General features: G+C 38.7%; 1 protein-coding gene across 2 annotated transcripts in view; it reads left to right on the top strand.

Annotated features, from left to right (window-relative positions):
- The first annotated feature begins 288 nt into the window (after nucleotides 1-288).
- Nucleotides 289-22,895, top strand: part of PTPN22 (protein tyrosine phosphatase non-receptor type 22) — a 79,143-nt gene continuing 56,536 nt past the window's right edge. Inside the window, exons 1-2 of one of the 2 annotated variants that reach the window (XM_016429093.2) lie at nucleotides 289-515; nucleotides 18,457-18,565. In XM_016429093.2, coding sequence (XP_016284579.1) covers nucleotides 429-515; nucleotides 18,457-18,565 — 196 coding nt within the window. In that variant the 5' untranslated portion in view covers nucleotides 289-428. The remainder of the gene's footprint in view (nucleotides 516-18,456; nucleotides 18,566-22,895) is intronic. The other variant, XM_016429094.2, reaches the window with a different exon arrangement.

Genomic DNA, 22,895 nt, shown 5'->3' with positions numbered 1-22,895 from the left:
GAAAGGAAGACTCAGCAGTCCTGTCCATTAGGTGCAGTTTCCATGGGTCCTGGGAAGCAGGAAGAACAAAGGTACGCTGGGCTCAAGGGCTGGTGGGGTAAAGGCATCTGGAGCAGAGTTAGGCTAAGTCAGACAGCACATTGTATTCTGGTTAGTCTCCTGTTTGTTAAGAACTCTAATCATAGAACCAGGTTCCCTTGTTGGAAAGGGAGGTGCTCGGGCCTGGGTGGGAGGGGATGGCTTTGTTGTGTGACCACAGAAGCTGTTACGCACTAATTTCCTCTAGGGCTTGTGATGAAGTCAGTAAACCACAGTGTTTAGCAGGCACTGCTCCTACCGTGGCTCTTCTGTGGTGTCTCAACCATGACACACATTTGACATGCCCTTTCCTAGCCCCCTGACAGACTGGGGTGCTCCTGCTTTGCACCATGGACCAAAAAGAATTCCTCCAGAAGTACCTGGACGAGGCCAGAAACAAGAAACTCGCTCGGGAGGAGTTTGCCAGCGAGTTTCTGGTGAGTGGAATGCAGGCACCTTTGGGTGCAGGGGATCTCATGGTCAATGACCACAAAATAGCTCCACTGACCAAGAATAGAAGGATTCAGAGACCTCAGTGGTCACTGAGACCCCTCTTTAACTGCATGTGGCTCTGGGAGAAAGAACAGCTTAAAAGTTTGACTCCTTTGGGTTTCTTGTACGTTCTTTAGATATGTCCTCTTGGAGTCTTGCTTCTGGAATTCTGTTTGCTGTTTCTTTGGACTAAACAGAGGAAATAAACCCTTCTGGTTTTGTAAATAATGATGTGACTTGGACAGGCAGAATTCTCTGGACGGCTAAGCCAGAGTTCCAGAGGTGGTTGAGGTGAAGGGGTCAGGGGCCAGAATTCAATACTCTAAGTATCAAAGCCGAGGACTTGCCTGCCTCTTTGCTCTTGGAATTTCATCCCAGGCTACTGGACATCAGAATGACCTACAGCAATATTTTCTCCCATGTCCAGATACAACTTTTATTTTGAAATGGCTGAAAATGTACTTGTGTGGTACCCTAAAACGGGAGCATATTGGATTTTTTTTCTTTTCTTTTTTTTGGCTTGGGGGCAGCCAGGGTTTAGGGTATCAGGGAAGAGACTGACCCAGTCAGTCCTGTTAACCTAGAGTTGTGAGGCAGCTCATCTGGGAGAAGCGTGAAAGTTGATCTGAGCCCTCGATTCACTCACATGATGCTTTGCTTGTACTGGGATGAGGAAGAGAACTGTGTGCTTTGCTTTAGAATTCCCCCAGGGCTAATGTCTCTGGTGGAAAGGAAGGCCAGACTTTCTGGGCTTTGCTCCTCAGTGTGCGAGATAGAGAGCCCATCTTACTAGCTCAATAGTACTTGTAGACACGGTGGTCACTTAAAGGGAAACAACCTTCCTCTGTGGGTCCCTTCGGGATGGAGCTGCCAGAGGAAGGAGGCAATGGGGAAGTTTGGGAGCATGTGTCTCTTAGACATGTGCTCTCTCACCCCATGGGTCCCAGGAGGAATCAACCCCCTGACATGAAGGAAAAACTGAGCTCGGAGGCAATGCCACCTCCTGGTTCCAAGGCCTTGTTTTTGGGTGGTGATTAAGTGGAACCCCACTGTTCACTGACTCATCTCCTCCAGTGGAAAAACAGAGCAGCCAGCCTTGTCCTGGGCTGCACCTAAGAATTAAGTTGACATATCTGAAGCTGGTGGGCATGGGGAGAAGGGAATGGCATAGAGATGCCAAAGGGGAACGTAGGTCATTTCTATGAAGTGATGTCCTTTTCACAGGGTCACATAATCTCCTCCTCTGTGCTATTTATTCTCTCAAGGGATTCTGATTTGACAGTTGTGAAATTCAGTGCTTGTATCATATCCCTTTCTTTATAACTGCAACACAGCACAGGGCTAGGCACACAGGAAGCGCTTGATAGATGATTGCTGATGATTTAAATGACTGTGGTAGCTAGGGTTCTTCTCTCTAGATATTCTTTAACTGGTGTTAGGATTGCTTTTTATTAACCATATCCTCCAGCCCCCAAACACACACACTTTCTCTCTTTCTCTCTGTCTCTTTCTCTCTCTCCCCTTTCTCTTTCTCTCTCCTCTCTCTCTTCTATTTCTCTCTTCTTTCTCTTTCTCTCTGTCTCTTTCTCTCCTTCTCTCTCTCTCTCTCTCTCTCTCTCTCTCTCTCTCTCTCTCTCTCTCTCTCTCTCTCTCTTTCTCTCTCTCTCTGTTCCTTCTCTCTCCATCCCCCTTTCTTTCTCTCTGTCTCTGTCTGTCTGTCTGTTCACATGTAGCTGTTACTGAATCTCACTTCAGCTTACAACAGCACTGAATATATCAGGGGCATCACCTGTGGTAAATCCATACTTGGTACATATGTCTACACAACCTTTACTTCAATACAGAGTACAGAGTAGGACTGACTGCTGGAACCATTTCAAATGTAACCTCCATTATATCTTGGGATCTAGGATCAGGTGTTTTTGTGGTTGAGTAAGGTACAGACTAAGATTCTCAAGCTTTTGTGCCTGAGTCCTGTTAGTCAGGGCAAGGTGTCTTAGGGACCACCTTTCTCATCTGTTATTGTCTGCCACCATTCCCTTGAGGAAACACTTTTTGTTCTTTTCCATTCTTGATTCTGTGACTGATCCTTTTACATTATAGGGAGAGCTAATCAATGGAGAGAGAGCAAGAGTACATGATGGGATATAGTTGGAAAGGCTCAGAAAAAGGGGATGAAGAATAAAGGGCATGAGACATATTAAATCAGCATGGCCAGTATGGTATCATAGAGAGTTTGGGGGCACCTGGAATGACTTTAATCATTAGTTTTACAGGATTAAAGACAAGTCCTGTGCCTCCCATTCCCTGGAGTTACTCCCTTTCAGAATTTGCAGGTAGCTTGTCTCACCTTAATCCAGGGCAGAGAGATAACAAATTCCAACTGTATCATTTCTGTTCTAGGCTAGTGGTGGCACTAGCATATGGAGATTTTACATTCTAGTAAGTGTGATTCTATCTACAAAGTTTGGGGTATGTCCTAATGTATGAGATCACCTTCACTATTTTCTCCCTGTACTAGTTGAAAATCTCAGGTAAGACTAGCATATTTGGCTATATTTGGCTTTCTCAGCATTCCCATTGATAAACACTATATTGACATAATTGGGACCTGAGGAACAAAATCACTTATGGTTCCCCTCTATTCAGTCTACTTGGGTCAAAGGGAAAAGAAATTCATGGGAAAGAGACAAAAGAACAGATATAGTGAAAAGGACAAAAGAAGAGAAGAAATATAGATTGAAGCAGGAATAGAATGGGTTGTAGAGAGGGAAAGAGGGAAGAGATATAAAGAGAGGAAGTGAAGTTGGATAGGGGAGGAGATGGAGAACTCTTAATTCTAGGAGCACTTTATTTGATGCTCTTTGATCATGATCACATTCTATCTTGCATTATAGATATTTGCCAATGTCTTCCCTTCTCTTCCCTTCCCTACCTTAGAAGAATATAAGCTCATTTAGGATGGGGATATTTTTTTTGTGACTTTATATCCTCAGCATCTAACACAGAATTGAATAAACAACTGATTATTCTACCCTTCTTGTCTACATATAGCAGTTCTGTGATTCTATAATCACATTTCCTCTAACTATTAATCGAAGGATCTGCATGGTTACCGTAGTCCATCACAGCATAATATTCTAGTACTAAAAGTCTTAAAGATTGCATAGAAAGAGAGGCATAGAACTCATGAGCCTTACTCTCAGTATTACTGCCTGGGTTTAGAGTAGTTTTACTCTTTTTTACATTCAATATTTTACTTTTTTTCCTTTTCTTTACATTTTTCTCCACTTTTCTTTATCTCCCATTCTTCAACATTTGAATATTTAGGTACTGCTCCATATTCCTTCATTAGGGTGGAATTGACAGAGCTGCAGAAGAGACTTTGAGTCTAGCAATAATTGTGCAAGGTGAGGGAATGATAGCTAGGAAGAGCCAAGCAAATCATGTGCTCAGGGTGAGATTCCATCATCCCATACCAACAGAGCAACAGCTATCCACTTCTTGTTGAAACAGGTTCATTTAGCAACAAATAAATATTGATTGAGCACATATGACGAGCACTATACTTAGTTTTAGGTAGGGGGAGGGGATATAAAATACAAGTGCAAAAGTTTAATTCTAGCTAATGAACAACTTGCAATGTTACTGAGAAACCAAGACCATATGATTTAGATCTGGAAGAACCTTATAGACCATCTAGACTAACACCCTTCTTTATTTTACAAAATAGGAAACTTAGACTGAGAGAGAGAGAGAGAAAGGGTCTTGCCAAGGGCACTCAAGTAATAAATAATAGAGCTGAGGTCCAGGTCCATTAATTTTTCTACCACACTGCTTCTCAAGGTTTATATGGGTGAAATAATTAGAGAATAATATGGTTCGCCATGTAGTGTTAAATGAGGTGGATAATTAGGAAATACAGTGGCATATAATTAAGTGGTAATTGTGCAGCATGGACAATAAATATGAAGAGAGATATCAACAGAGGATGAATTCTTCCAAGAAAATTTCATGGAACAGAAAGATTGAGTAGAAATTGAAAGGTGGGTGGGCATCATCTGGAAAGGAACAAAATGAACATAAGTTTCCAGATAGGTCTCTGCATGGTGGCTGAGTGGCAATGAGGAGATTGCTCTGATTGGAGCCCGTCTGGGTGTGGAAATAGAGATTATGTCTGAATGCTAGACTGAGAAGTTTGGACTTAACATGGTGGTTAGCTTGTGGGCATTATTTTTTTAAAATAGTAAAACAAAATGGCTAATGTGGAAATATTTTGCAAGATTGCATATTTATATCAAATTGCTTGCCTTCTTGAGGAGGGCGGGAATGGAGGGAAGACGAGAATTTGGAATTCAAAAAATATTTTAGAAGATGTCAAAATTTTAGTTTACATACAATTGAGAAAAAATAAAAGAAAAATTAACAATCATATCTGGAGCTGGTAGGAGTTGGGTCTAGCATACCCCAATACCATCTACTTCATAGTTACTGTGTGAGGCATGTGGAAACTTTTAGGTGCAGTAGAAATATAAGTTCCTCATCATTTCCATATTTGTAAAAAAGAGGAAGAAAAAGACAGAAAGCTGGTTTTAAACCAGAAGACCTAGCATCAAATTCCACCTCTGAAACATACTTGCTATGGGATCTTGGCCAAATCACTTAACCTTTGTGGCTCCAGGTAATTCTCTAAAACTATAAATTGTAGGGCTGTGGGTAAATGGAGTTTCCTCACTGGGAGCTCTGGATACCAATAAAATCACAATACGATGAAATCACTCAGTGCTTGGCAAATAGTAGACACTTAATACATGTTGATTGATTGATTAATTATTTTGGTCAGTCTGAAAAATATTTTAAAAAATAAATAGGAAAAAAATAAAAAATAGCAAAATAATCTAATAACCATCAGTGAAGAACAGAAAATAATCATATGAAATAAGGAACATTTATTAAACCAGCAACATATTAAACTATTCTTTTTATTTTAAAGTTTTATCAATGCCTTTTAAACCACTTTTTCCAATATTGTACTCTTCTATTTAACAAAGAAAAACAGCTAAAGAAAATGAACCCCAAAAGTAACCATTTAGATGTACTTCCTAAAGCATGCATATAAAAATGGAATCTGAGAATTTAACATACAAGCTACAAATAAAGATACAGATGTTTGGGCTGTGCCTGTTGAATTCATATGAAGATCCTTTCTTTTAAAAGTATAGTTACATTGAATTAGATGTTATTTTGAGTTCATTAATTTTGCGTTAAAATTATTTCATGCAGTACATATTTGTCTATATTCTTCACAAATTATCATTCCTATATTTAAACTATAATATGCCAATCCATTAATATGCCATGGTTTATTCATTATCTAATGATCAGACATATAGATTGTTTCTAGCTTCTTGCTATTACAAATAAAGAAACTATGAATATTTTCACACAGGTAGGTCCTTTTTTCTTTTCATGGTATATTTAAGATAAAAATCTCACAATTTGGTTCCTGGACATCCAATTGGGTATCCAAAAGATACCAACAACTTCATAATTTTTATTTTACTATCAGATTAATTGCTTTTTTTCCTTTCATTTTTTCACTTCCCCCTCTACTGCTCGACAAACCTTTACCTTCCTCTTTAGTATCAATTCTAAGACAGAAGAGCAGCAAGGGCTAGGTAATCACATAGCAAGAACTATAAAGAAATTCAATTATATGCAAACAAAATTATAAAGATGTTTAAAATTATGAAGCGTGTGTTAAATCTTGTGTGATAAATCTTTTTTAAAAAGAGCGGCAAGGGTTAGGTAGGTGACTTGCCCAGGGTCACATTGCTAGGAAGTATCTGAAGTCAGATTTGAACCCAAGTTCTCCCAATTCCAATCTTGGCACTCTATCCCTAGGTCCTACTAACCATGACTATTTCCCTGTAGCCCTGATGACATTGATTTTCATCATTTATTTTTTGTCATTTAAAAAAATTAGTGACTATTAAGATTGTCTTGATTTACATTATATATATATACATACATACATACATATATGTGTATATATATATGTATATATATATATATATATATATATAAAGGAATTTGAAGATTTCTCCATAAGGTTATTAACAATTTGTATTTCCTCTTTCAGAAAGTCATTTATATCCTTTGCCCATTTCTCTAGTGGACAACATGTAGGGTAGATAGATAAGTAGAAATCAGTTCCTTGTCCATTTGGAGAGCCAACCCTTGGATAATAGTCTGGCTTTACCGTAAATTTTGAAATCCAGTGAGACAAATCTCTTTCTACTTTTCTGTATTGAGTTTGATATGATGCTGTCTAGTTGTCTACAAAATAGCCTTCTGCTACTTTGATTAATACTGTAGTAAATCTCTGTATGAATATGGGACGTATTGGTATTTTTAGACTATTTGATCTGCCTACCCATGAGTCTATTTTGATACTTCCATGAGCATTTGATTTTATCAATGAGAATATTTCCTTCAATGGTGCATATCTTACTGTATGCGAGCCTTCACATACCATGTGATTCATTTAGAGTCATCCATTAGTTAGTTCTTCATAGATGTTCACTCAACCTGGCATGGACTTTGCATGGATAAAAATGGGCCATACACACGGTCCATCAAGCATCTTTCCCTCTTGCTACATGAGGAGCCTGCCTCCTTTTCTGGTCACGTATATCTGTTTAAAGACTTTTTTAACATGGTTTCTCCCATGCCATTCTGCACAGGTAGCCTACAGCAGCCTTCTCACACTGGCTAGGCACACTGGCTTGCTCTTTCAGTAACCTCTGACTAATTCTTTGGAGGCTACGGTATTCCATGACTCATAGACATACAGCCACTTAGCGGCACTAGAAATATCATGTGCCAAGGACAAATTTAGAGCCATTAAAAGAAAGACAATTTCCCAGAGACAAAGCAGCCCATTTTTCTCCAGTTCAATTCTCAGAGCAGAGTCTGTCCAAGATATATTGGTGGACCAGTCAGGCTACTTCTAATGACTGGATATCCAATTGTAGACATTGATAGTGAAGGCATTCTTCATCCACAATCCGTTAGGCTTTTGTATATGTGTGTGTGTGTGTGTGGACTGTTAGGCTGAACTCTTTTGAGAATTTTATTAATTTATTAATTTTATTAATTTATTTTAATTTAATTAATTTTAACTAATTTTAAATGAAAAAATTTTAGTTTGAATTAATTTATTAATGAGCACATTTCAGAGGCTCTGTAATATCTGATACATTTATTGAAAATAAATTTATTTCCTCAAGATACAATGTGGTAAAATAGAGAGGAAGTCTCAGAATCAGGAAGACTTAGATTCAAGTCCTATCTCTGACATATATTGCTTAACCTCTCAACAGCCCACGAGTTTCTTAGCAGGAGCTGGTCTTTGTTGGCAGTGGGATTTTCCATAGCCCAAAAAATTATTTTTTGACTTTAAAAAAAATTGTAGCAAGGGTAATTTTGTGGTGAAAATTTCTTAATTCTGTCTCTAATAATTCCTTACATTTGTCTCATGACAATGTTCCTCATACATGGCATTTTATTTCTGGACTCTAGGCTTTTGCACCGGCTTTCCTCCACTTTGGAAGATTCTCCCTCTTTACCTCTGAATCTGAGCTTCTTTGACTTCTTTCAAGATTCAGCTCAGGAGCAGCTAGTTGGTTCAATGGATAGAGAGCCAGGAATGGAGACAGGAGGTCCTGGCTTCAAATATGGCCTCAAATACTTCCTAGTTGTGTGACTGGGCAAATTGCTTAGCCTCAATTGCTTAGTCCTTACCATTTTTTCTTTGGAACCAATACTTAATGTCAATTCTAAGACAGAAGAAAAAAATAAGATTCAGCTCAAATTGGACTGCTAGAGCTCTTCAGATCCCTCTTTCTCTTTCTCCTCTCCTCCAGGCTTTCCCTCTGAGGCTACCTCCCACCTCCTAAGTATATATTTGGCATGTACCTAGCTACTTTATGGTCTAGAATATAAGGTCCTTGAGAAGAAAGGCGACGTTTTCTACATTACTTGTGACCTCATCACTAAGAACTGAACCTGGCCCAGTAAGAGTCTAAGAAATGCCTATTATCTGACTCTTTTCCATCACTGATACAATTCATTATTCCTTTTTCAAGTCTTAAAAGTTATTTTTTTTTAATTTATATAAGGTGCTGCCAGTGTCTCAGTGGATAGAATGCCAAGCCTAGGGACGGTAGGTATTAGGTTCAAATCTGGCCTCAGATGCTTCCTAGTTAGGTGACCCTGGGCAAGTCACTTAACTCCAATTGTCTAGCTCTTATTGCTCTTTTTCCTATGGATCCTAAGTCAGAAGATAAGAGCTTAAAAAAGAAAAGAAAAGAAAAGGAGAGAAAAGAGAAGAGAAAAGAAAAGAAAAATATAACTGATCCAGTGAGAGTTTAATGAATTGTAAGGTCTGAGATATGAATTAAACTTATTTTTACCAATTTCTCAACAATTTTTTCAAATATAATACAATTTTCTAGCATTTTAGATAGAATTTATCAAAAACTAATCTCTCACATATATAGGATTATGCTTTGAGGTTCTCTATTGTGTTTCATTTCTCTTTTTCCATTTTTCCCGGTACCTGACAGTATTAAAAATAATTGTTGCTCTAGTATATATTTTTATAGCAAGCATGACAAATCTTTTCCTGCTTTTCCATATGTTTTTCTTTCTTTAATTGAAAATTTTTATTTAATTAATTTAGAATATTTTTCTCCTTATGTATTTTGATATGATGTTATCTCTTGTCTATGGAGTAGCTTTGGTATTTTGCTTAGTATTGCAGTTAATCTGAAAATTAATTTGACAAGTGCTAGTGTTTTTACCGTATTTGCTTCACCTAACCATGAACAAGGCATATTTCTCCACTTTGCCCTAGATTTTTGATTAGACGGTTGGTGTGATAAAAGCAGGACTAGAGGAAATTTAATCTTATAATAATGCCCTGAATGTTTTGAGAAGGGGAAGGATTAGAGGTAGGAAGACCAGAGAAAAGGACTGTGTATCAAGTGATAAAGACTATAATGAGGGTGGAAACAAGGGAAATGAAGAGAAGGGGGGAAAGACAGATTTTAAGGATGTAATGATTGGTGGAACCGGAGTAACGGTAGTTAGGAGTAGGGAGGGTTCAAAGCTGACTCCAAATTTTTAAGTAGGGGTTGGGGTAGAGGATAGAGAATGGAAACAGGATGATTTACATCAATGGTGAATTTGGGAATGGGAGTTTTGGCAAGAAAGAAGATAAATTCAATTCTAGATGTCGAAATTGAGGTAAAGAAAGTCTAAATGGTAAAAAGAAGGCAAATCCTAAAGGGAGCCAGAAGGGCATGAGGAAGGAGGGAGGGAGGAAAGAAGGGGACCCTGCTGGGGCCTGGGCCACGAATGTGGAGGTCAAGCAGTCCAGATGGCGAGCCAGAAGTAGAGAGCCTTGGCTCTGGACCCAGGAGCTTTAATTCTCTCAGGGCTCTCTTAAAATAATACCACTGCCTCATATTTGTTTTTTTTCTTTACACATATAATGGAAAACTTTCTAAAACCTGTGTGTCTTGGGTGTCCAGGAGTGGGGTGAGGTGGAGGACCTGTTTATATTTTCTTCTCTTGTGGCTACGTGCACCTTTCAGCCCTGTCCTCTTGGCCTTCAATGCTTCTGACTTGATTTTTATCTTGGTGGAGGGGGGAGCATAACCACTTCCTTTTTTGCCTTAAGCAACATCTTGTGGGGGGGAAAAGCACCACCTTAACACTTGTATGGCTCTTGATGGTTAGGAAATTTGAGACTTAGGTTGGTTAAAAGACACAAGACAACATAATATATGTGAAGAAGCAAGATGTAAAGGAAATAACTGGATTCAGATCTCTGGATCAGAAGAGCTGGATTTAGGGTCTCAGAGATGTGCCTAGTGAGGGTGAGAATGCCGTAGGCTACCTGTGCAGCATGGCATTGGAGGAACCATTGGAGGAACCATTTTAAGAAAGTCTTTAAACAGATATACGTGACCAGAAAAAGAGTCAGGCTGAGAAATTAATAACAATAAAATAACTAGCATTTATATAATATTTCAAGACTTAACAGAATACGTATGTATGTTATTTCATTTGATCATCACAAGAAATTTTCTTCTCTGCATTTTACAATTTTGTTTCCATTCTCAATACTGCCCTTCCAATCCAAATACCCTTTGTCAGACCTCATCCCTTAACTTTTTTTAAAGTCTTTCCTTCTGTCTTAGTATCAATTATAGTACAGAAAAGTGATGAGAGAGTCCTGACTAGGCCTGGAGCTCTGTCCACTGTGCTGATTAGCTGCCCCCCATCCTTTTTAACTTTTCATTATTGTTAACCACCCTTCTCCTTCTTTGTACCCTCTCTTCCCTTGGCTACTCTGACACTGTGCTTGCTGTTCCTACTTTCCCTTGTATCCTACATGGCTTTTCTTCCTTTCCAAATCTGGTATTCTCTAAGGCCTTACTCAACCTTCTTTTTTCCCCTAGAGATCTTCTTTTTAGTACTCATTCATCCTATAGCTCCAATTGTTATTTTTATGCAGCTCATGCCCAAATCTGAATCTTCAGCCTTGACCTTTCTAGGGCTTGAGATCTGTAGCACCACTGTGATGCTTCTTCAGTACCTCCATCAGGATTTCCTACTAGCATCTCACACTCAAAAATACTCAAAACTGAACTAATTTCTCTACCAAAATCTTCAATTCTGCCAATGGAACTCCCATGCTCCTAGTCACATAGAGCTAAAACTTTGGAGTCTTCTTTGTCCTATCTTCCTGTTCAATCGAGAAATCCTTTTGGTTTTACCTCTTCAATATCTCCTATGTTTATTTCTCCATTCTGCCAATGGAACTGCCATGTTCCTAGTCACATAGAGCTAAAACTTTGGAGTCTTCTTTGTCCTATCTTCCTGTTCAATCAGTTCAGAAATCCTTTTGGTTTTATCTCTACAATATCTCTTACATTTATTTCCATTCTCAAGGCCACAAACTCTAATTCAGGCACTCATACCTCTTGCCTATGCTACTTTAAATAGTCCCCCCACTTCCAGGATCTTTTCTCTCCATTTTTCCCACATGTGGTTGCCATATTAATATTTTTGGTGGACAAGAATGAATCTCTCAGCTTCCTGAACATCTTCAGTGACTACCAGTTTACTGAATCAACCTAAATTCCCAAGACTGACATTTATGATCTTCTACCATCTGATTCCAGCCTGTCTTTCTAGGTTTGTCTTTCTGTGATTGCCTTCATTTTCCATCTAACCTGAACCACTTACTGTTCCTTAAAATATTTACCTCATTTTCTACTTCTCGATTCTTATTTGTGTTCTTCCCTCCAATCAATTAATTAACCAGTCAACAAGCATTTATTAAACTTCTTTTATGTGCCAGGTGTTAGGTCTTGGGGATGCAAAGGCAAAGTTGAAATGGTTCCTTCCTTCAGGGAGTTTACATCCTCACAGTGGAGACAACATGAATATAGAGAGGTATTGCTAGGTCTGATTTAGTGCAAATAATGAACCCCGTGAAGTGGTTGTAAGTATTTGAATTCATACTCTTCAAAATCATAATTATATAAACTGTGATAATTTGTTCTAGCCCAGTGGGAACATATAATATAGATTAAAATAATGTGACCATGTCATGGCTTCATTGCACATCCTAATATACAAAACACATTCAAAACAGATACAGGTTATCTGGCACAGAGAAGACAATAAAAGTTGATTGATTGACAAACTTTCCAAGCTGACATCAAACCATTAATGACCAATTTCAGTCCAGTTAGCCCAACTGGTATGGAATCCACTTAGCAATGCTATCATCTAGCTTGTATCTCTCCATCTTATCCACAAGTAGAGCATAAAAAACTTTGTCAAATGTTTTACTGAAATGTAAGCATATGAGGTCCACCATGTTCTCTTGATCTGTCAGTCTAGTTACCTTGCCAGAAGGCAAATGGAGCTAGTTGGCATGATATGCTCTCAATGACGCCATGTTGGCTTTTAGTAACAGTAATATTAGTAATGTAGTAATAGTAATAAAAATTATTTCTGGTACTTTTCTTTCAGAAAAGTGGTGCTATGAATATTTTAGTATATGTGTGGGACCTTTCTTTTCATCTTGACCTCCTTGGTCAGCCTAGTAGTCTTTATAAAATTTGAGTTTATTGAAAAGGTTCTTCCAAATTTACATTAATCCCTAGCTCTTCTTCCCTATTTCCTCACCCTTTAAATTATTTCAGCTATTATCTTCAGAATTCTTCCTCTATATCTTCTCACCCCTCTTGTGCTAAATTTACCTATGGAATTCTAGTTCATGAGATAATAATAAAAAATTAAAATAATGTTAATAATAGTTTTGGGCAGCATTCATATAGCTCTTGAAGATTAGTAAAGCATTTTGTATCCTCACAACATCCCTGTGGGGTTTGGCACTATTATTATCCCCATTTTACAGATGAGAAAACTGAGGATGAGAAGCTAAGTGACTTTCCCAGAATTACACAGCTAGTGTTTAAAGCTGCATATGAAATTCAGATCTTCCCTGTTTTAAGTCCAGTTTACTAGTCCACTATATGACCTAGATGCCTAGTTGTTCTATCTATCCTTTCTCTAAACATTTTGAAATATTTTATCTCTAAATCAAAGGTCTATGTAAGAAGATGAAAGTAGAGTTATTTTTAAAATAACCCTTACCTTCTGTGTAGGAACCAACACTAAGTATCAGTTCTAAGGCAGAAGAGTGGTGAGGGCTAGGCAATTAAGGTTAAGTAACTTACCCAAGGTCACACACCTAGGAAATGTCTGCAGTCACATTTGAACCCAGCACCTCCCATCTCTAGGCTTGGCTTTCTATCCACTGAGCCACCTGTCTGGCCCCAAAGGGATTCTTAATAGAAGAATCATAGCATGACAGGATTTTTACAGTAATCTTAAAAATAAAAAGTGAAGGAACTTAAAACCTGAAAATACTCTTTGAGGAAAAAAAATCTTGTAAAATCTAGCTGCAGACCCTTACTATCTGTGTGACCCTGAGCAAGTCACTTAACCCTTTTTGCTTCAGTTTCTCATCTGTAAAATGAGCTGGAGAAGAAATGAATTGGCAAACTACTCCAGTAAGTAGAAAAGAAAGACCAAGAAAACCCTAAATGAGGTCATAAAGTATTGGACATGCCTGAAAAGTGACTGAACAAGCCATTAAAAACTAGAGTTGCTGGGACATAAGAGGGAGGCTGAAAGACAAAGAAGCTCTGTTATGTTTGGGGGTTAAAAAAACTCAATCAAATAGAAGGCAGTTTATTATCCCCTTCTAGGAGGATAGGAGGACAGAGTGCTGGGCCTGGAGTCAAGAAGAATTGAGTCTAAATCTGACTTCAGACACTTGCTAGCTGAATGATCCTGGGCAAGTCACTTCACTTCAGTTTCCTCCACTGTAAAATGGGGATAATTATATCAAGGACCTCACAAGATTGTTGTCTCATAGCTGTAAAGTGCCTGACACATAATAGGTGTTTGAGAAATGATGATTTCCTTGATTCCTTTGTAACACAAGCCACTGGCACACTTCTCTTCCCCTGCTCTCTAGACTTCATGCCCTCAGGGGACCTGAGATCCTGAAAGTCCTCCAATGAAGGGTTCTTGTCTTGGGCTCCAAGAATGTTTCTTTATGTGTGATGTGGAATCAGAAGACTTGAATTGAAATCCTGCCTTTGCCATTGACTATTGGAGTTAACAAAGCAAGACATTTCATATGTTCAATACTGGTTTTTTTAAATAAAAATTTTAAAATACTGGGTTTTTCATTTGTAAAATAAGGGAGATGAATTCTACGACCTCTTTAAGTGGAAGAAGGATCATATTTATTCTATTTGGCTTTAGATGCCCAGATAATCATAGATTTAGAGCTGAAATAGGCATTGGAGGCCATTGAGTCACACTCCTAATTTTACAGATGGGGAAACTGAGGCTGAGTGAGATTAAGTGACTTGTTCAGGATGGCACAACTGGAAAGTCTCTGAAGAGGGAACTGAGCCCAGATCTTGTTGACTCTGAATTTGGTGCCTGATCCCCATATACTGTCTCAAAGAACCAGGCGTGATGGTTGGAAGTTGAAAAGAGACAAATTTGGGCTTAATGTTACAGTATCAATATAAGCATCACAGTGGTCCAAAAGTGGGATATGCGGCCCTGCGGGGGTAGCGGGTTCTCCCTCATTGAAGGTCTTCCAACAGAAACTAGATGACTGTTTGCCAGACGGGTTCTAGCAAGGATTCCTTTTCTAGCATGGGTTGGACTAGACGGCCATTGAGGTCCCTTCCATGACAAATTCTGTGATCCCAGACATAGATCACAAATCTATGATCATAATAAAGTTCTCACCTACTCAGTTCCTGGGCTAGAGGAATAGCAGTGAGAATATAAAGAAAGAGGCTGAGAGATGTGAAAAGAATTGGAAGATTTTTGTTGTTCAGTTCTTTTTCCATCATGTCTGACTCTTTGGGACCCTATTTGAGGTTTTTCTTGGCAAAGATACTGGAGTGGTTTGCCATTTCCTTCTCTGTCTCATTTGACAGAGAAGGAAATGGGGGCAGAGGTAAGTAACTTGTCCAGGGCCACACAGCTAAAGAAGTGTCTGAGGTCAGATTTTTTTGTTACTTGTTTATTTTTAACCATTACACGTGATAACAAATTTCTACATAAGGTTCCCAAAGTTATACAAATTGTCTTTCTTCCTCCCTTCCCCTCCCTCTTCCTGGATCTGGCAAGCAATTTAATCTGGGTTATACATGTGCTATCATGCAAAACATATTGCCATGGTGATCATTTTTGTGAGTGAATAACCTTATAAAACCCAAACCCAAAATAAAACAAAATTAACAAGCTTCATCTGCATGCTGACTCCAGCAGTGGAAAGATAGCACCATGGACAGAAATTAGGAACTTACAAGGGTGAGGGTGAAGGTGAGGCACCATGGCCAAGCATGTTGAGTTTGCGGTAATGCCAGTGTGTATCAAAGGGACAATGTTGTAATCACTCTTTGGAGATGTAGAGTCAAAGCATGAAAGAGAGGTTAGGGCTAGAAGGACAGACTGGGTAGTTATCTATGGAGAGATAATAGTTGAAGAATAAATGAAATGAAGGCAATGGGGTGACTCAGTGGATAGAGGGCCAGGCTTAGAGATAGGGGTACAGGGTTCAAATCTTGCCTCAGACACTTTATAGCTATGTGACTCTGGACAAGTCACTTAACTACCATTGCCTAGGCTTAACTATTCTTCCATTATACAGTATTAGTCTGAGACAGAGGTAAGGGGAAGACTTTAGAGAAGGAAGAGAATAAGCATTTATATATAATTTGTACTATATTAAGTGCTTTAAAAATATCATTTTATTTGATCCTCACAACAAACCTGGGAGGTAGGGGTTATTTTTATTATCCCTATTTTACAGTTGAAGAAACTGAGGCAGCAAATGGTTAAGTGACTTGCTCAGGGTCACACAGCTGAATTTGAAGTCCAGTCTTCCTGATTTCAGCTTCAGCATTGTGTCCATTGTGCTGGCTAGCTGACTAAAGAAATGGCTTCAGAAAGTTAAAGACTGAACTTTGGGAAATGTCCAAAGTGAGGAGAATGAAGGAGAAAAAAGAAACTGAGAAACTGAGAAGAGATTGTTAGAAGAATGAGGATAGTATGTCATAGAGGTTAAGAGAAGAATGAATTTTGAGACAAAGAGAGAATTAAAGCAATGAGGAATGAAAAAAGTAAAGCCCACGTGGGCAGCTAGTTGGTACAGTGGAGCCAGATCTAGAGACAGGAGGTCTTGGGTTCAAATTTGACCTCAGATATTTCTTAGCTGTGTGACATTGGGCAAGTCATTGCCTGACCCTTACTGTTCTTGAGCCTTGGAACTAACACACAGTATTAATTCTAAGATGTAAAGTAAGGATTAAATTTTTTTTTTACTTTGAAAATGATGATTTATTTATTTTTAATATTTAAAACTTATTTGAATCCACATTCTCTACCATCATTGAGTGGTTCCCTGGCCCAATGAGAAGGCAAGAAAGATGATGTTGATTATATATGTGAAATCATGCGAAACAGATTTCCGTATTAACCATATTGCAAAAAAGAACAAGAACAAGAAAAATGAAGTAAAAAAATTATAGATCAATTTATACTAAAAAAAACCCCCAACAGATCTAGTCAGATAATAAAGACTATGTATTTAAGTTTGGTGCAATAATAATTTGTTGAGTTCCAATTATCTTTCCCCTTCTCAAATTGACTGGGACATCAAGAAAGACATGTCTCGACTTGATAGATTCTATTTTTTCAATACAATTTTTATTTTATTTTATTTTTTCATGGTTCCATGATTCATGTTCTTTCCCTCCCCTACTACCACCCCCCCTCCTATAGCCAATGAGCAATTCCACTGGATTTTACATGTGTCATTCATCGATCAAGATCTATTTCCATATTATTAATATTTGCTTTATTTTAATTTAAAAAAATATTTTCCCATGGTTCCATGATTCGTTTTCTCTCTCTCCCCCTTTCCCTCCCCTTTCCTGGAGCTGACAAGTAATTTCACTGGGTTATACCTGTATTTTGATAGGAATTCTTGATACATGAGGTGGAAATGGGTAAGGTCCCCTCTTCTGTGTTGCTAAAGTTATTTGTTGTAATTTCCTGTAATTTTGCAGTGCAGTCCAACACTAGTGAATGAAATAGTTCCAGGAGGATATTTTGCGTTCTAGTAAAAGCTTATTTGAACTATTTTACAAAGCCTTGCCTGAATATTTCTAATAGATCACAATGCTACATCATAAGGAATGGGCTCTAGGGCTGAGTCACCTAACCATCCCTGTTTCACTAATAGACTTGGCTTACGTCCAAAGAGACAGAAATAACTTTTTCCAAAGCGAATCCCTTCATTAGTTCAATGTGCATTTATGAAGGTCCTGTTACATTAAAGGCACTTATTGGAGCCTGGGTCCCTTGGGTGGCTCAGGTCCAAGAAGAGGAGACTCTCTTAGACTACCTAATAGTTATTAGTGAGAGTCGGTTTACTCAGTCATCGGATGGATGGAAAGGATGCTCGGCAGGGACACAGCACTGGTTCAGAGGCACTTGACCCTCCTCCTCCCCAGCGAGCGGGGGACATCGGGCGAATATGAGGAGCCCAGACTTTTTATGGGTCATCCTTTTTTTATACCCTTAGATAGATGCCTGGAAGCCTGGCAAACAGGTGAAGCCTTAGTCCACTGGACCAATTAAGTCTGGAGGGTGGTTTCAATTTCTTTTAGAGAAAAACTAGCTTAGCCTATGTGGCTTAGGGTACTAGGAAAAGATGGTTCAAACTCTTGAGGCTGGATAATAAAAGATCAACACAGAAGCCACCAATGCCCTTCAGACACTTTCACTTTCTATTTATGTTACTTTTTGGCAAGGTTGTGTTGAGCTTGAGTTTTATCTTCTTGTTGAGAAAGAGTGGTCTCTAGCAGAAAAATATTCATATTTTGTACTTTTTAAAAAAATCTTATTGATCTTTTGACTTGAGCAAGAATTTTATTTTCTGAAAATGCCCAGGCGTTAAAGCATTCACCACAACCTCACTTCTGACTTACAGGTGTTTGTGGCTCAGCCATAGCAAGTGTGAGGTTTCCATTCTTTAAATATCAAACTTGACACATTTCTTTCCCACAGATGTGCTCAGGGACTTGTCTAGAATACATGCAGCTTCAGAGAAGAAGGGAAGGAGGCTCTCTAGGGATTGTCACCTAGCTCTTTGCTCTCCATTTATTTTCTCTTCTCTTTATTATTTTGCTACAGAAACTGAAAAGGCAATCTACAAAGTATAAGATGGATAAAACATACCCTACAACGGTGGCTGAGAGGCCAGAAAACATCAAGAAAAACAGATACAAGGACATCTTGCCCTGTAAGTCTAGAATGTTTTGATTTCTCCTTACAAATTTGTTTGTGGGGGGCATCAAGGTGTTTTAGTGTCAGGCCTGGAGACAGGAGACAGGAGGTCCTGGGTTCAAATCTGACCTCAGACATTTCCTTGCTGTGTGACCCTGGGCAAGTCACTTAACCCTCATTGCCTTAGCTCTTAGGTTCTCCTACTTTGGAAACAATTCACAATATGAATTCTAAAACATGAACTTTTGGGCCCTTATTTTCTGACACCTTCCTTACCCACAATCTCACAACTGCACATACTTTTATTTATTCAACTTGTCCCTCCTTTTGAAAATCAAACTCCCTGAGGGCAGGTTTGATTTCAGTTTGGGTTTGAAAAAAAAGTTTGCCTTCCTAAATTCACTCACAGACTGTCTTTCCCATGCCTTTTTCTATATATTACATCTACTGCTCTCTAATTTCATAATGCAACTCTAATTCTTGGCTTTTATCATATTCACTTAGAAGAAAAGGATCTATTCCCCCAGTCAGCAAATATTTATTAATCAATATATATTTTTCAAAATAGATTTTTAAGTTTTTTTTTTATATTGCCCAGATTTCTCCCTGTCATTCAACCCTCTCAATCCTTGTGTTAAGGCCTCTGTGTAATTAGAATCTGTTACCCTAAAAACTACAGTTCCCAGCACCCCACTCTCCTCCTCTCACTGAAGTAGGGAGAATATAAATTTGGTGTAGCCCCGCCTCTCCCTCTCTTGTCTTCAGGTCTTGGCTTTGGTGGAGCAGGCTTTTTTTTTTTTAATTATATTTTATTTGATCATTTCCAAGCATTATTCATTAAAGACAAAGATCATTTTCTTTTCCTCCCCCCCCTTAGCCGACGCATAAATCCACTGGGCATTACATGTGTTCTTGATTTGAACCCATTGCTATGTTGTTAGTATTTGCATTAGAGTGTTCATTTAGAGTCTCTCCTCTGTCATGTCCCCTCAACCGCTGTATTCAGGCAGTTGCTTTTTCTCGGTGTTTCCACTCCCACAGTTTATCCTTTGCTTATGAATAGTGTTTTTTTCTCCTGGATCCCTGCAAGTTGTTCAGGGACATTACACCACCATTAATGGAGACGTCCATTACGTTCGATTATACCACAGTGTATTAGTCTCTGTGTACAATGTTCTCCTGGTTCTGTGGAGCAGGCTTTTTAAATGGGCAAGGAGAACTGAATCACGTGGTCCTAATTTTGTTAAATAATTAGGTTTTTTTTTTACTTTTATTTCCTATTCTTTCTACTTCAAGTAACTATTAATAAACTTCATAAAAATATAATTCTTGGAGTGTTGGAAATTAATTTAAGTCCTACGCCTCTCGTAAGATCGTCCCTTATAATAGAGTGTTTTAAAAGAGAGAGAGAAAAAATCAGCCAAATTGAAAAAAAAATCTAACATACTAGGGTGCCCCCTCCTCAATCCTGACAAAGGTAGAAGGAGTGGAGGAGGGGAAGACAGGTGTTTTCTTACTTTCTTTGGGACCAAGCTCAAAAAGCATTTATTAAGCCCCTACTATTTGCTTGGTACTATGGTAAATGCTAGAGATAGAAAGGCAAAAACTGAAACTAACCCTGCCCTCGGGGAGCTTACTTTTCAAAGGGAGAAGCAAGCTGTGGGCAAAGTATCAGAAAATAAGTGCTCAAAGATCATGAGTCAGAGTTTAGTACATACAAGCTTGCAGGAGTATCTCCCCAGTCCTATAGTCCCATAGGCATATGGCAGAGGCTCTGACATACAGAGGAACTTTTTCCTTTTTTACATCTTGTACATATTTAACCTGCCCCCCCCCCCAAATGATGAACATAATGGAAGCTGAGGGGAGTGTCCCTTAGCCAGTGAGGAGCACAGCCCATCTGAGTGGCATAAGAAGATCCCCCTTTCCAACCTACTACTTTGGAGAGATCACCTCATAAGGAAGTGAAGAGCAAACAAAACAACATAATGGCATTTAGTTATAAAAAAAAGAAGATGAAGAAATGAGTTCTCAGAAGACAAATTGAAGACCCTTAAAAGGCATTTCGAGAGAAATGAGTATATTCACTACGAGCAAGCCGAGGTCTTGACTGCTGAAATAGGCTTGACTCCTATTCAGATTAGCCACTGGTTTGGTAACCAAAGAGCAAAAAAAGAAGAAATATGAGGGATGGCTCATAGGAAGAAGAAACACTCAAGCAGACTGCGTCCTAGAAAAAAGGTCCATTCTCATTCAAGTCACTGGAGTTCCCATATGTATAAATGGAGATTTTTGTACCTTCATCCCCTAGAAGTCCTTAGTATTTCCCCAAATTCCCTTTTCCTGCGTCCTTGTGTTTTTTTCATGATTGTTTCATGACTTGCAACCAGGCTGAGTTATTATTAATAAAACTTTATACATGTAATAGTTATTGATTATTAATTTTTAAAACCCACACCATACTTGTGCTAGTCCTTCATCCTTGGGTCCCTTCCAATCAAATCCACTAGAAATTAAAGTTTGTCATGGAAGTGGATGTCTATACCACTGTTTTTTTTTTAAACCCTTACCTTCCATCTTGGAGTCAATACTGTGTATTGGCTCCAAGACAGAAGAGTGGTAGGAGCTAGGCAATGGGGGTCAAGTGACTTGCCCAGGGTCACACAGCTAGGAAGTGTCTGAGGCCATATTTGAACTTAGGACCTCCTGTCTCTAGGTCTGGTTCTCAATCCACTGAGCTACCCAGCTGACCTGTTTATGCCATTGTTAACAACTTCTATCAACCTTTAAAGGTCTATTTTTCCTCTCCCAATTTCCCATTATTTCAGAGTAGCAGGACTGAATTTTTGAGCATGCTCAGTCCTACTCAGTATGAGATCTGTGTCTTAAAGAACTGTCATCTGGCTCAATGTAACTAGAGGAGATCTATTTTACACACGGATATTTGTGATTAGGAAGCTTTGCTGACCTTGCATTCCTGAATTTGATGACGTTTGCTAGGATGACGACAATCAAGTAATTGGCAAAATGAAATAGATGTAACCAATATTTGGTACGTAGGAACTTACTGGCACATAAGCAGACCAGTCACCGGTCAAACATGGGCTCACTTCTATCAGCCAATAAGCTAGTCCTTATGACAGCATATGACAAAAACAAAATGAATACAAGACAGCACACCAGCAGGTTAGGGGACCAGGGAAGGCTTCATGTAGAAGGGAATGCTTGAGTTGTGAAGGAAACAAGGAGTTCCAAGAGACGGAGGTGAAGTAGGAATACATTCCAGGTTCAAAAACACAAAGTCCAATTCCTGGGCCAAGGGAGCCTGGGTGCATGCTCGCTCCCGCTTCCACTAAGCATCCCCCTAGCTCTGGACCCACTTCTGAAGAGAGGGCTCAGTCCTGGAGGAGCCTGGTGTCCAAAGAGAGGGGTCAGGATAGTTTCCTCTCAAATTTGCTGTTGGGTTTTTTTTCTTCACATTTATCCTGGAGCTCTCAAAGATTAGGTTGGACTTGATTATAGAAAGCTAGGTGGGGGGCAGCTGGGTAGCTCAGTGGATTGAGAGCCAGTCCTAGAGATGGGAGGTCCTAGGTTCAAATCTGACCTCAGACACTTCCTAACTGTGTGACCCTGGGCAAGTCACTTGACCCCCATTGCCTAGCCCTTACCACTCTTCTGCCTTGGAGCCAATACACAGTATTGATTCCAAGATGGAAGGTAAAGGTTTAAAAAAAAGTAAAAAAAAAAAAGAAAGAAAGCTAGGTGGTACACTGGAGAGAGCACTGGGCCTGGAGTCAGGAAGACCTGAGTTTAAACCCAGCCTCAGATACTTAGTAGTTGTGTGATCTTGGGCAAATCACTTAACCTTAGTTTTTTTCAACTGCACATGAATAGCCCTTACCTCCCAGGGTTGTTGGGAAGCTCAAAGGAGATATCTGTTGTTAAAATTAAATTATCTCTAATAATAAAATATTATATTATATTTTGGGGGGTTTATTAAGGATTATTAGAAATCAAGGATACAAAATAATAAACCATGTGCCCAGGGCTAATTAGCCCATTCAAAGCTTACTTACTACATCATTGCAATGGCTGAGAAGAGCACATTAACTGTAAAAATTAAATTAGTATCTAGTAATAAAAATATTATATTTTATTATTAAAGATAATTTAATTTTAACACTGTAAAACACTTAGCACAGGGCCTGGCACATAGTAGGTCTCTCTAATAATAGTTATTATTGTTATTATTAATATTATTATTAAAAAACTTTGCAAACTGGAAAACACTGCATATGGGCCAGTTATTATTATTGTAGGGCAATTAGGCGATGCAGTAGATAGAG

The sequence above is a fragment of the Monodelphis domestica genome, chromosome 2 (assembly GCF_027887165.1).
Source record: "Monodelphis domestica isolate mMonDom1 chromosome 2, mMonDom1.pri, whole genome shotgun sequence".
In the NCBI taxonomy this organism is placed as follows: domain Eukaryota; kingdom Metazoa; phylum Chordata; class Mammalia; order Didelphimorphia; family Didelphidae; genus Monodelphis; species Monodelphis domestica.
The sequence above is the reverse complement of the archived record's forward strand: the minus strand, read 5'-3'. Positions and strand labels throughout refer to the sequence as shown.